The sequence below is a fragment of the Cynocephalus volans genome, chromosome 13, assembly GCF_027409185.1.
Source record: "Cynocephalus volans isolate mCynVol1 chromosome 13, mCynVol1.pri, whole genome shotgun sequence".
Classification (NCBI taxonomy): domain Eukaryota; kingdom Metazoa; phylum Chordata; class Mammalia; order Dermoptera; family Cynocephalidae; genus Cynocephalus; species Cynocephalus volans.
Window position 1 is genome coordinate 28503608 of NC_084472.1, and position 15784 is coordinate 28519391.

At 38.1% G+C, this 15784-nt stretch overlaps 1 protein-coding gene across 3 annotated transcripts in view; it reads right to left on the reverse strand.

Moving 5' to 3' along the window:
* GAREM1 (GRB2 associated regulator of MAPK1 subtype 1) overlaps nucleotides 1–15784 on the reverse strand; it is a 190799-nt gene that overhangs the window by 100318 nt on the left and 74697 nt on the right. For 2 of the 3 annotated variants that reach the window (XM_063076981.1, XM_063076980.1), the window contains exon 2: nucleotides 15363–15503. In XM_063076981.1, coding sequence (XP_062933051.1) covers nucleotides 15363–15503 — 141 coding nt within the window. Of the gene's footprint in view, nucleotides 1–4435; nucleotides 4632–15362; nucleotides 15504–15784 lie in introns of those variants that run through there. The other variant, XM_063076982.1, reaches the window with a different exon arrangement.

Below are 15784 nucleotides of genomic sequence, written 5' to 3' on the forward strand. Positions count from 1 at the left end.
TCTAAAAGGAGATCTGCATGGACTTAAATTTGAAAAAAAATCTGGACAACAATCTTATGAAACTGTCTCATCATGCTTCATCATATTCAGGCAAATGGCTGAATTAAAAGTGTTACAGACTAAACAGGATATCTCAAAACAGATTTTTGGAGGGTAACCTGTTAATAAAAATCCTCCATTTAAAGGTAGAAAGTATACTTTTAAATATTTAAACAAATCTATATGTAACATTTAACATGTTTTCACATGCCAAAAAAAAAAAATCCCTTGCATTACTGAATAATTGATGTGCTGACATCTCAAGATTTAACTGTCTCCATTTAGATCAAGCCAAGGACTTTACAAGGCGAACAAGGATGTGTTCTGGATGCTGCTCTGTATTACTTTGTAAAAATGTAAAAATCACATCTTCTACTTGGTTATGTCTAGTATATTAGAAACATTACTGACTTTTGTAACCTAATCTTACTCATACATCTGGCCACTAAATTCTGGTATTAATTATAATCTTTTGTTCAGTTGACTTACTTGGATTTTCTAGTGAAACAATCATATAATCTACAAATAATATTTTTCTCTTCCTTTCCAGTGTTGAAATTCTCATTTCCTTCTTTGTATAACTACATCAATGACAAAATAATAGTAAGAGCAGCAGAGAACACTTACCTGGTACTTAGTATATGCCAGTTACTCTTCTAAGTGTGCTAGCTATAAATTCATTTAATCCTCAGGACAAGTGTATGAGATAGGTATTATTATCCTTATTTCATAAATAATGAGATTGAGGCACAAAAACGTTAGGCAACATATAGAAGACCACACAGCCACTAAAGTGGGGGAGCCAGGACAACAAGCCTCCTTCCCACATGGTCATTCTGGCAATAGTACTCACACTTACTCTAGCTGGGGAGAAAAATCTAAGCTGTTAGGCCACAGAAGAGTAGAGGTGAGAGTGGGAACCCTCGTCTCGTTACTGATTCTAATGGGATTATTGCTACATTCTTGCTGCTATTTGTTTTAAGCTATAAGGAAGGAGGGGATGAACTTGAGTCTTTGCAAGGAATCACAGAGCTGATCTAAGGTGGTTCCTGCCACCTGGAGATCTTGGAGCCTTTGTCATTCAAGGTCTAGGGTTACTACTGGGCCAGCATGGTACTGCCCGGCTGGTCAAGCATGGAGACAGTGACCCAGGGTGGCTGGACATCATCAGTACTAGTGCTCTAAATGGCAACATATTCGATGGTTGCTGCATGGGAACTTAGACCAGAACCACAATAGAAAAGAGAAGATAATTTCTTAATGGTTCCTGCAACAGGTAAAATGAATCATCTGATTTTCCTTTTACCACCTCACAAAAAGACCACTCACTTGCTGTATAACAATGTGTGCGTGTTTAGGAGAGCAGGGTTGGAGGAAAGTGAAGTTACAAATGCCAGAGATTCTGTAGTTCAGTTTAAATATTATCATTCTTTAAGTATCTATAGTTGTCTGTTCTCTTAGTCCAGACATGGGGTTCTTTCTCAAATCAAAGTGCTGCTCTTCCCCAAACTCATTTACACCTATGGAACACACAGAAGACCTTTCCACATGGCACTCGAATGGGAGGGAGGAGGAGAAAAAGCCCTGGCATTTGTGAACTTTTCCTGCTAGAAGAGCTCTAACTATGTATATTGTATGTATAAAAACACTGTCTATGTATATGGGCTGACAAGAGGGTTAAAGGTAAAGGAGAGATGGAAAAACAGAAAAGTGATAGCCTCAATCAAAATGTTTTCTCATCCCTGAGATTGTATCATCCCTTTTCACGATTCATATAGCCTGCCCGTGGGAGACTCTGGACCAGTCTCTCTGGAGTCTCTGCAGACTCAAGGAACAATGGTAAGTATTCTTTGCTGTTTCCTCTATGCTTATGCAATTTGCTAGTTGCAAAGGGCCATCCCATCTGCTGCCAAAGGGTTATCTCTAAAACACAAACATAATATCATGGCAGTGAGTATTGTTTACAGGATACAGTCCAAATCCAGAAGGTTCATAAGAGCTTTGTGCTCTGGCCATTATGGCAGGCTGCAGGTTGAGTGCTCAGCTCTGCAACTAGCAGCTCTGGGTTTGAATCCCGACTATACCACCTGTTGACTGGAGGACCCTGGCTAAGATCCCAAAGCCTTGGTTTCCTCATCTATGTTTCCTGTATTAAATAAGATCATGGTGATGTGCACCACACTGGCCCAGCCACCACACGGTAGGTGGTCCCTGAGTACTCATTATCGTGAGTCTTAACTGCTACCACTGCCTCCTCTCCAGTCATCCCCCCACCCTCTGCCCCCACTGCCCAGCATCGAGTAGGGATTCAGTTATTCAATTAATATCTGAATATATCCACAGACCTGCAGTAACACTGCTTCAATGTATTTTCTTCTTCCTAGATTTCAACTCTATGCAGTTGCCCAAACTTACAAAGAATGCTTTTGTTAAAATTTGGTAAGGGAGAATAAGGGAGAACAGGAGAGAAAGGGTGACACACTTCTTTTTGGAGGGCAAGGGGCTGGAGGGGGGTCCCAGATCTTGATCTCATACAGATACATGCTAAATTCTTAATTTCATTGGCATTCTAATATATATATATATATATATATATATGTCATGTGGATGTATATTGCAATCTGAAGCAGGTAGACCAGGTTTGCAATGTTGTTTCAATTCTTTTAAAATCTGATTATTCTGGCGGGGGGAGAGAAAGCAAAAATAAAATGAAATCTGATTATTCTAGGCATTTGCAGATACACCTTTTTTAAAAAAAAAAAAAAGAAAAAAGAAAAGAGCCAAGATAGTTCTGGAAGATAAACAAAGCTTTGCAATTACTGCTGCCCCCTGAATTTTTCTGCCTTGACATGCATGGTTACTATCAGTCTCATGCAGTATGTGCAGAAAGTAATGTTGATTCACAACCCGTTGAGCATTTGTTTGACTTCAGTCTGGGCAAGGTCTGGTTATGTTTTAGAAATCAAGTCCAACACTGATTTTCTAGACAATGTTTGTCTGGTAGCCTCTGTCTGTCCAAAAAATAAGAAGTTTTGGTAATATAGCAGAAAATAAAACTGATTACCAGTAATAATAAAGATAATGATAAAAAAATCTGGGTTTTTCTGGCGTGGCACCGTTGACATTTTGGGCTGGGTAATTCTCTGCTGTGATGTCTGTCCTGTACACTGTAGGACGTACAGCAGTGTTGTTGGCATCTACCCACCAGATTGTAGTAGCTCCCGCTCTTCCAGGTGTGACAACCAGAAGTGTCTCTAGACACTGGCAAATTTCCCTGAGATAGGGAAATGGGCACAAACTTTCACTTTGGTTGAGAACCACTGGTTTATGTTAAAGAAAACAATCATTCTTTTTCTTAAATAAGAGAGTAAAAGAGTTAAAACTTGTGACAAATTCCTTAGCAGATGTTTTGATCATAAAAAGTCAACCCACAGCACATACATGCTCCCCAGAGAGAGGAATTTATTTATCACAGTATTGAAAACATATGACCAGAATATTTCATTCAATTCATTAAACTTTCCTAGATTTTGACAAATAAAACTAAGAATTCCTGCTGGATGTAGGAAAAAGTAATGGTCAAATATAGATAAAACTATCAAATCTTTATGGTATGAATCTTTTAGAGCCTGAGATTTTTGTACACAATTTTGTTTCTATCACCTGTCCTTTACTCCAAATGCACTCTTCCATGAAACTCTTATCTCTGACATACCTGGCAGGCCCAAGAATTGAAAGGATAAAAGCATTTTTGCCATTCTAGAGGTCCTATGATGACAGGAAACTTCTAGTAGAAGGCCCTAAGGATCTCAAAAGATCACAAAGAGTTTTAAAAACAAATCTAAATCTTTACTTTTTTACTCTATTTAGTGTTGGGAAGAACTCAAAAGATTTTGTTTTGTTGACAAACTTTAAAGGGCAAAGAGTGTTTTAGCAACAAAGAAAATACGAAAAAGTTTGCAAAAACAATTACCTATGCCTGGGAGATTAATTAAAAAAAAATAAAAAGAAAATCTGTTCCCTTAAAAACTGGACAAAAAAGTAAAAAAAAAAAATTCTTAGATTCCTCATATCTAAATATCAAGTCTTACCTCATCAACATCTCCCGCAGCCTCAGGTCTTCGTTACCTTTCATCAGTTCTATTTCAACAATTTCCTAACCAGTTTTCCCACCTCCAGTTTCTCATCGACTTCTCATCCTCCACCTCCAATGGCAGCAGTTGGGGTGGGAGGCCAGGGTTGCTCTCAAGTAATCTTTTTAAAATGCAGATTTTGTGAGGGACTCTCCAGGGCACAGAGATTACAGTTCCCATTATTCAGTCTGGAATCCAAACTAGGTTTCTAACTTTATCTCCTACATACCCCCTCCCTTTTATCCCACAAACCATTTAAGTACCTTCACTGTCTGCCCATAGTCCAAAGCTCTGTTCGGCTGCTCCTGTGTCTGCAATGCCCTTTTCTCCCATGTTCACAGGAAGGCCCTCAGCTCTCATTCCCAGACAGAAGTCATTGCTCCTTATGCAACAGTTCCATGGCATTCTGCTTGTGCCTCTGTTAGATCACCTCTTACTGTCAATGGCTTATAGCTGGGTCTGTCTGCTTCAAAGGAATAGACCGTATTTTTTCTCCAGGCAGTTCTCAGGCGTCTTTGCAAACCTATTAAAAAAAAACTTTGTCCTTTAAAGATAAAACAATTTCAGTTGGGTCAAAATTATTTGAGCCCTTAACCTATTTAGGCCTGTGCTACATGCTGCGTGAGACAGGACTACCCTCAAGGAACCTTTAGGAGTGGGAAGAATGACAGACATAAACACTAATGGTTACAGGGATTCTGAAGAGGAAGGAATAGGAAGGACTGTATGTATATGGTGTGGACGATTAGGTAAAGCTTCCTGAGGAAGGTGGTGTTTGAGACAGGACTTCACAGGTGGATGACGGAGGGAGGCAGGGCAGGGCCTATCTGGGCAACGACAGACAGCCCAGTATGGCTGGCACCTGCCCCCACGTCTGCTGCAGAACAGTGCTCTTAGTCTAGTGGACAGCAGCCCTCAGAAGGGCCCAGTGGTAGACCAGAGTTTGTACTCACACGAGGAACACCTCTAAAAAGTCCTGGCCAGTTAACAAAATGACAGAGCCATACTTCAGGAGGAAAGGGCCTGAGGTGCACAGAGGACTGGGATTCCCGCACAAGGGGACTGGTTTCATTCATGGAAAAAAGTTGGGACTAGGAAATGGCATGGAGGGCTATAAAGAAAAACATACTGCAGTGGGCATTAAACTTATGGAATGTGGGAGGCGTGAATGAAGAAATGGGATATTTCAGAGGTCTATGTGTCCACAGCATTTCATTTACCTACCATAATTTTTAACCTCTGGCAAATAAAAGCTCTGTGTTTGCTTTGCTTGTCTCACTCACACTCATTGGCCTGACTTGCTTTTAGGGATGAACCCCATGATGTCTGTAAACTAGTTCTAACAAGCTGGAGGTACTGTGTAATGTACGCCTTACTAAAAATCAACATGACGTGTCTGAATCATCTATCCTCTTGACCCAAATGTCAGAAAAGTTCGCAGGGTACTCAAGGGTTGTTGTTTTTCTGTTAGAGTACACATGACAACTACCCAGATGGGTCAGAGGCTAACAGAAAGCCAGCACTCGACTTCCCTGGAGACTGAGTCATAAAGACAAGTGATTCCAATCCTAAGAAATGAAGCAGAGCGACTTCAGGAAGTTTTACCAGTACTGCAATCAATTCTGGAACACGTTATTAAGTCTGTTTTCCACAGAGAAAAAGCTCAAAGCAATTCCTAAAAGAGAACCTTTTAAAAGGTCATACTACTTCTTATAGGTACAAATCCCATATGGAAATCATATTATGAAGTGAGGCAGGCACATTCCCTCCCATGCTATAAACACTCTGTTAACAGTGTGGTCATGGCAGCTTGTTCAAACTTTCCACCTGATGTTAATCACATTATCTCATAGGTTAAATTATACTTGAACTGGAGTTAGCCCTTTCAAATACAGGTACCAACTTTCCACTGAGTACCTAAACACAGTAGAAAAGAAATACAAAACAGCAGCCCAGGAGTTTTGAACCCCAAACGCCATCCCTGTTTTGTGCCAGTTTTTCTTTTTTTTTAATCCAAAATTTTCTGTTTGTAGATTCAGTATGTAATTTGCAAGAATTCTGAGAGTAAACAGGATGAAATGTGAAAATAGCAATTAAGGGATTCTGAAATTTTGATTGAAGTTATTTTACTGGCATTTACAGAAAAACCGAGAAAAGCCATACAGTATATACCAAATCACTTTCCAATGGATTTCCTCATGTTCTCCCTTTTTATATTTCCCATAAAGCTCTTATTTGTTGAAGAAAATAATGGGGGAAAAAAGCTCCTTTCTTCCCCAGTTTTACATACACCCACCCTCCCACCCCTTTACCCTTTAACACTGAAATCACTACCACCAACTGGGTCAGCCCCTGGGATCACAGCCACAGCTGTGAGCAATCAAGTCCCCATAGGAAGCCACTAGCTGGGATGGTCCCACCACATTGTGAAAACAAGATCATTTCTTCCCGAGCTCACCTTTCACTGGGTTGCTTCCATAAACATTTAACACTGGAACAAAACCACCCAGGGAAAGGTGAACTTTCACCCTGAGAGAAATTACATAAGACTATAAATAAGTTTCAAGGATGGAGGCAGAGTGATTTTGGTAAGAATACCACTTAAGAGTTTCACAGTACAATTAACTTTGCCACTGGTTGCTATGTTGTCATGCTGTTTTCCTTTTTATTACAAAAATTTTCAAATATATAGAAAATGAGAGTAACGAACATCCATATATAGCCTTTACCTAGATTTAACAAGTTTAACAGTTTGCCAGATGTACACCTATTTGTTTTTGCTAAAGTATTTTATAATCATATTTCACCCTTAAATAATTCAGTATGTACCTCTAAAAATTAAGGATATTTTTCCATCTTTACTATAATACCAGCATCACAACTAACAAAATCAAAACAATTCCCTAACATCCTCTCATCATGAACATCATTCATATTTAAGTTTCCATGGGTTATTATTCCTCAGCAATGAGAAGTGAGACTAGAAAGCTGTACTGAAGATAAGTGACAATCTTCAATTCATTCTTCTAGCAAAGGAAGACATTCATATAATTTCTTTGTCCTTGTTTAAAGTTAAAATATGAGCATGAATACCACTGTGTGAAAGATACATCCACCCTCCATCTGACCACAAACACTATGTTACAGCAGCTACAGAATTTAAATTATTAAGTAAAGAAGTACAGCCGGAGTAACAAATGCTTCTTGAGGAAAAAATGGCAGAGATTACTTCCCAGACACCAGGCTATTACATTTCTTCATTCATTTCTCTCTCTTTTCTCTTCTGAATCATTCCCCTTAGCCTAGAAAGATTCCCCAGATTCCACTGTTCTTTAAAGATGAAATATTAAAAAGGCTTTCACTCTTTAGTCCCCTTTCTTGGCTTCCCTTTAATAAAAAACATCCAGACAAAAACTGTTCCTTCTTGCTGCCTCACCTTCCACTCATTTCTAACTTCCTGTTGTACACTATTTCCCTCAGTTTCTTCACTGAGACTGCCTTGTTGAAGAACACTGACGTCCTCAGTCAACACAAAGGAATGACCCTTTCCCTGGGCCTCCAGCCTTTGATAGGACTCTGGGCCCAGCAGGTGCCCTCTCCACCCCCAGAGGACTCTCCTGGAAGCTCTTCCTGTCTTTGCCTTCTTCTTGGAAATTTACCCAGAGATGGGAATGTCACCTGTATGTAAATGACCTGTAAATCTGAAAGGGGCAAGACTTGCCTATCTTTCCCTAGAGTTAGAATACAAGGGTGGAGCTATGTGTGAAAGGAAAGAAAAGTGAAAGATTTATTCAACATACTGGTAACTGATCTCTGATCTCTCTTCTCTAGGATGGTTAGATGCCTTCCATGTGGAAAGGGCCTTCTAGCACTTTCCAGGAAATGGGGGGGGGGGCAGGTTCTGGAGCCACATATCTTGGGTTCAAATCACTTAATAGCTGTGAAATATTACAAGATACTTAACATCTCTGAACCTCAATTTGTACTACTTGTGTGAAATGCAGATGATAACAGAACATACCTCATGGGTTTGTTGTGAAATAAAAGTGAAATGCGGAGTTAACAAAGTGCCTAGGAAAGAGAAAGCATTAAATAAATTTTAGTTATTGTTAACTGTGACCTAAAGATTCAATCATGAAAAATCGTTATTTCTTAGGTATCTAATATTTGTTAATGGCAAACATGGATAGGATAAATGCTCCTTGGCATACCATACTAATTTTGAGGATTTTTTATAAGAAAGTTTGGTTATTTTCCTTTTGATCATATAAGCTTTATCCCACTTAAAAGAAAGTACACAAAGTGTCATTCAACACTACCAGTTACTTTTGTAAACGGGATGACTCATGCTAATTAAACTTGCAACCCAGGAGAATAAAATTAGCTTGTTTCAGTGTTTCCTTTTGTTCAGTAATTACAATTCAAGGTTATGTTAGATACCACATTACTATAATTTTGCCCGAGAGACAGACACTGCACATCCCACATTTTTAAAAACAGGCACTGCCATTATAAATCCAGGTGCTTGCTGAGTAAGGGCCTTGAAGAGTACGTGAGTTCTTACCAGCCTTGTGTTACTTACTTCTGCACATACTGCTGTTAGGAGGGAAGGTACAGATATCACTTTAGCTTGTTATAGATTCACCGGATTTGCAGAAGGATGAGAATTTTAAAATAGAAGCCAAACATGGCTGGATGCATATCTCAGATGCTCACGTTCAAGTAACAATCTGTTCGCCCATGATGACAGCATCTGTTCATCCATGATGACAGCAAGCATTCCACAGAGTGATTTAAATTTTCATGAACCACTCAGAATTCCATTACTTCCCAAACTGGTGGACCACAGATATACAGACACTTTACATGCTGACCCCTTCAGTTTCTCAAAGCTGTGTCTCTACAGAGAATCTTCTTTGTTCGTTTTCCCAAGAGAGGTAGGAGAGGAAGGTGTCATTTATTTAGCACTTATCACATTTACACAAGTTAGATCTCACAGGATCTTCACATTTTCAAAGGTAGATCTCTGTTTTATGGAGTGGAGACTTGTAGCTTAGCAGGGTAAATAAAACTCCAGAGGAAATGGCATATCCAGGTTTTTGTGGGGCTTGAGGTTTATATTAATTTTTTTTAAATGTCAAATTACACATACTAAATTAGGTCTCAGGCCCTAAAAGGGGTCAGCATAAACCAGGGCCCTGGGACATGAGTGTCAGTGGTAACCAATCTGGATCTGCTTAACTGACCACTCTGAGCTGCAAAGACTAAAGGAATTGATAGATATGTGAATCGTAAAATGAAAATCATTCACCTTTAGAAACTCTTGGCAAGAATTAAGCTACACTAGGGTTCCCCCCCTATTTTTAAAAAATAGATTTTTTTTTTGTTTAATAAGTCAGGGTAAAAGGGAAAGAGGTGTGGGAGCACAGGGCAAGTGAACAGCATCTGATGAAATTCCTTGCAGTTCTGAGTATGCAGAATGCAGAAAATTCTGAGTTCTGTGGTATACATGTCTTAGGAAATTTTTGCCCTTTTGGTAGCAGTGTGAAGTTAGAAAGTTTAGACAAAATTTATGTGTGTTGCCTTTTGAATAAAACTTGTGTGAAAATAGCAATCTCTTTTCTAAACACTATGCCAATTTCCCTTGAGTGGTTTTTCCTCTTTTAGCAAAATACAAGAGCACCTTGAAAGCTTGTGGAAAAATGAAATCACTAGATAACACTAATTTTCCATGAATTTTTTGAAAACCTCTCATATGTGATTGTGACTGGACACATTCTTTCTCAATCAATTATTATAACAAGAAAATTCCTTTTATCCAAAATTAAAACTTATTTTGCCACGAAGGGGAACGTCTTTATTTCCCCAAAACACATCTAATTATTTCAGAATTCAGAGTAAAGAGATCCTTATTACCACCATTTCAGAGTGCAGTTCTGATAAGAACTTCAAAACTCAAATGTACCTTTTCTCAAAGGGTTATGAAATTATTTCTTTTCACAAGAGCAATTTCATAAAAATCTGATATAGAATGTGGGAAAGGCACTCTGAATTATGATTTCTTACAAGTGCTGAGTTTTACTACTTTCCAGAATATGCCTGAATAGAGCTGCGTATGACTGCCCAGGCTGTGCACCGTCCAACTCCAAGGGATTCCCTGAACAAACTCCACATGGTCAGAAGCACTGCAGGGAACAGGACAGTGCAGCAGCCCTGACTGAAACAATATACTGACTGCAGAGAATGGTTGGTACCAATCCCAGAAAGCAAGGACATGCTTGAAAAAATGGAGGGGGTATGTCACAGAGATATAGGGGCCAGCTTGTACCCAAATGGGCATATTTGGGACAATTTGAACATCAATATAAATAAGAGCAGTAATATATTATAGCCCACTGAATGACATAAGAATCCATAAATCTATGCTGATAATAACAGGTAAGTAAATAAATAAATGGGAGAGAAGAAAACACTTTTCCTGACAGTAGAATGACAACTAACAAATATAAGAAGGAATGACAGAGTTAAATTAGAAAAGCACCATTCTGCTACCTTCATAATAAAAACTGAATCAGACAGAAATCAACAGCCACGTAATTGGGGTGAGAAGGAGGTGAGGAAAGATTTAAAGAAGCAGGATAGTTATGGAGTCTAAAAGTATCTTCTCAAATTTCCTAATAATCACAAAGCAAATGGTAAATATATAGCAGAAAGATCAGACAACCCTTTAACCAGGTGATCAAAATTACCATCACCAATAAGGGGCAAGCAGACATCCCTTGCCTCTAAATGTGATTCCTTATTAGCACATACCCCATACACTGTAATCTAGCCCAAAATGCATGACCTGAATCTAATCATGAGCAGAGAGGGAAACCCAAATTGAGGGCTATCTATAAAACATGCCTGTTTTATATTCTTCAAAAATATCTATATCATGTAACACATGGACAACTGAGGAACTGTTCCAGATTAAAGGAGACTAAAGAGACACAACAGTGAAATACCACAAGTACTCCTAAACTGGATGCTGTCCTGGAAGGAATAAATGCGCTAAAGGACATTACTGGCACAATTGACAAAACTGGAATATGAACTGTAGATTAGAGTAGTAAATGTCCTGAATTTCCTAACAGTACTGTGGTTATATATAATAGGATATCCTTGTTCTTAGGAAATACACATTGAAGTATTAGGGGGGCGTATACTGTCTACTCTCAAATGATTCAGAAAAAAAATAACATGTGTATATATGTATGTACATTTGCGGGGGAGGAGGCAAAGAATGATAAAAACAAATGCGGCAAAATGATATCAAAATGGGTAAAACTGGGTAAATGGTATAAGGGAGTACATACTATCACAACCTCAAAATAAAAAGTTAAAAAGGCAAAACAAAAAACATCAGCCAAAATAATTTTGAGAAGTGTCAGTATTCAGCTGGTTTTAACGAGCAGAAAAGTAATTCAAGTTGCAATTAGTAGTGCAAGATAAAGAGTTAAATTCTTAAAAACATTTTGTTGCTATCATTATAATCATCACCAGTAACGTTGAAGTGCTTGTTAAGTAGTAAGCACTCTGAAAAGTGTTTCATTTGCATTGCCTCTTTTAGACTTCACAACTACCTTCGGAGAAAGGCACTATAATTATCTCCACTTTATAGATGAGGAAACAAAAGTTCAGAGAGGTTGAGTAACTTGCCCAAAGTAATACAATCAGTAAATGACAGACAAGGAATCAAACTAGGTTGTTTGATTACAAAGCTGGTGGGCTTTACTACTATGCTAAACTTATTTAATTATTAACTATTTATTAATTTCCCTCAAAGAATGAGATTCATCCCAACCTAGATGAAATTCTGACAAATTAGTAAAATATGCATGGATAAGGGTTTCCTCTCCTAAATAAATTAGAACGCAAATAAACTAGAGAGACATAAAAGATATTTTTGGTTTCCACAATACTCTTTCTTCCAAGTGCTAACAGTGTGATAAATATATTCGTCAAAGGAAAATATACCCTACTATAACCTCTGAAATGATTGTATCAAGACTCACAAGTCTCAATTTTATACTGTAATCAAAGCACACTATTCTTTTGTTTATCTGTTAGCCTGCAGGATTTTTATTTTATTTGTATTTAAATTTTTTTTTTATTGAAATGTATTGATTATACATATTTGTCGGGTACAGCTGTATTTCAGTACATGTATACAACATGTAGTGATCAAAGTAGAGTATTTAGCAAACACATCATCATAAAAATTTATCACTTCTTTGTGATGAGAACATTTAAAGCTCCTCTCTTCTAGCCATTTGATAACATTCAGTAAATTACTGTGAATTATAGATGCCTAGCTCGACTGCACATCTACAGAACTACTAAATCATTAATTTCGTCTTTGTAAACTTTGTAAAGCAAGTTTCTTAGTGCTATCTTAAGATGTGAAACCCAAAACAAAATAATCAACTATATCTATTTGTACCTCAAAACTTCTACCTAAGCTTCTTGCTGGAGCAATTCAGGCAGACAGCTTAGAAAATCTACACACTCATAACCAACCATCTATTCTATTTTGTCCAATGGCAAATGATCTCACAAATCATTTGGTCCTGTATCAAGTTTTTCTTTTCTTAACACATTTTTTCTCCTTTAATGTAAAGTGGTGTGATCTTACTGTTCTTGTTTCCTTTCAGTGTCCACACCTCAATTTCATTAAAAAAGAAAAAAAAAAAGCATCATTTACAACATGACGCCTGGTTTCCGACTTAAGTGTGCCTTCATTTTCCTGACAGATAGAGACAGCTGCTGAATATATCATATCTTTCTTCCAAGTGGAAGCTGGATGCTGTTAGTGAGAAAAAAATGTTCAAAATACTACTAAACATGTGCAGATATTTGCAGGTGTCTGGGGAATCTTTTCATCTGACATTGCAGATGCCCTTTCCAGAACACTGGGTTTCCAACATTAGCTGCATATTTTAACCAGCCCACACTGCAGACCAATTAAACCAGAACCTCTGGATGTGGGACCCAGGTGTTAGTCTTTTTAAAGCTCTCTGAGTGATTACAATGTATAGGCAAGTCTGAGATTCCCTAGATGAAACATCCACACCTTAAAGAAATATATCTTTTGTGTACAGATCCAAAGGATTCATAAGAGTTTTTAAGAATTGGTCCAACTTATAAAGAAGTGCATACAGTCCAACTGGCGAAGAGAGTTATGTGTATACATGGGAACAAGTTACTGAGTAAAGACTGAGGGCATGTGCCAAGTGAATGTGACACATAGTAAATACATTGGGAGATCACATGAGCAGCAGAGGACACCTGCACCCTCCTGATGCAACGGCAGGCTTGAGGAGGCCGCGTGGCTGCAGAGACAACTCCAGCCAGGGGAATGGTGTAAATGGAAATGTGTCTAGTATGTCCAGGAAACAGGGAGATAACCTAGCTAGACCAGAAGTTTCACTCTACAGAGCCTAAAATGTAAGTTTGGAGAAGTAGACTACAACCGGCCTCTGGAGGGCCTTAGACAACAAATCAAAGAATCTGGTGACACTCTGGAGTCTCAAAAGGGATTTGAGGCAATGATAAAATAAAAGTAATCTTTTGGGAAGACTGATTTGACAGAGCTGTTCACAATGGTTTTGGGAGTAAGACTAAAACTCAATTACAAACAGATGAATACAGCAGATTAGGTAAAATCATATATATATATGATGAAGCAATGTAGCAATTCACCTATTTTTTTTAGTTTTCTGCAAAGACAGAAACTAGAAGTATGGGCCTGCTAAAAATAGTGTGGATCTCACCTGTTGCAGGAACCCCTCCCAGGAGACATTGGGGAGGCCGGGGGAGGGGGGCTGTTGTTTCACTCTCTGCTCCTGTGAAAATGCCCCATTTGCCTGGCTCCCAAACTCACAGGGGTAATATTTTTAGCAGCTGTATGTTTCTCTTCCATGAAGGCTACTCCTAAGACTAGGAAATATAATTCTAGAGGACAAAATTTTAGGCCAGAGAGATTCTTATAATTTTTTTGAATGAAAAGGATTTTTGAGAAGCTGAGTGATCCTCGGGTTATACTGGCAATTGAAGATCCTTAGGAATCCAAAAGGGTACCAAAGCATTCATCATTCATCAAATATTTATGGAACAAATTCCATTTGTTCCTGTTCTAGACAGTGGGAATACAGCAAGCTCCCTTTTCCAAATAGATAATTCTCTGCGCATTGTAAAGGGGTCCCTCAAAAACACAGTGGCAGTCTACGGCTGCACAATTTATGTCTAGTTGGTTAAAGTTTCCTGGGGCAGACTTCTAAAAAGTTGAGCAATAACAGAGAAAAAGTGAAGATTCTTCATATAATGAATTATAAGCACCAGAAGAAAGTACAGGGTAACATAAGTTTTGTTTTGTTTTTTAACTGCATTTATAAACTACTACTATTAAAAGTTTATTCAAGCCACCAGATGTATCCCAGGTTCCTAGAACAGTGCTGGCAAATGTGCTCAATAAAAATTAGTTAAATGGTATTGATGAACTGAATGGAGGTGAGAAAGTGTTTATTATCCTCATTTAAATCATGAGGTCATCTCAGTTGCCTGTGTTTTAAATGCCTAGTTGAAAAGGGGGACATGTCCAGGTATCTGAACTTCTAATCCAATATTTTTTATTTTTTAAAAACTTTTTAACAGGAGAAAAATAAACAGAAGTTTATTAACATGTGCATCTTGCTTACTCAATGGAGTACTCAGAGATGAGTAAATCCCTAATCCAATATTTTAAAAACCAGACCACAGTGTTCATTTGTGAAATGGCATCTCGTGAAATCATAACATCGAAGTCATTCACAAATTGTTCACAGTGTCACTCAGAGACATGACCACGTGGAGCTCAGCGGCAGAATTAAAATCAATGTATTCTAAAACTACAGAGAAGTTCTTTGTGTTTGTAAAATTTTCATCTTATAAACATCTAATAAGAATCAAATTAACTACATACATTTATTAGAAATACCTATGACAAACTGTCTGAGCTTTTACTGACAGAATAATGACACAAAATTCTGGTTCTTTTTCTAAATTATTGTATGTCCTCTCTAATTTACAGACAATTCCTGGAGGAAACAATTAGCTATTCAAGTCCCCTTCCTCTCTCTGCCTTTTCTTTCCCCTTGAAAGGAGTCTTACCTGCATAATGCACTGGAATCTCTATCTTTGGCCCAATGACATAGTGTCCCTCCTCCAGGCTATGGGCAGTGATGGTGGTCCACTGACGGCACGAATGAATCAGAAGGTAGTCATTTTCCCGTAGTCCTTCTATGCATTCTCCTAGAAAATATAATTTCAGATAAGAAACTAAGAATTCACATCTGCTTACTCCATACTCTGCAATAAAATTTCATTAGTTAAAACTTCATAGGGCTGGCCAGTTAGCTCAGTTGGTTAGAGTGCAGTGTTATAACACCAAGGTCAAGGGTTCAGATTTCCATACTGGCCAAAAGCAAAAAAAAAAAAAAAACCCAGAAAAATCCTTCACCAATGCAGAGATTGACAGTTCATCCCAAAATGATATAAAATTCATCTTTGAGTTGGAAAAAGGTATTCCATAC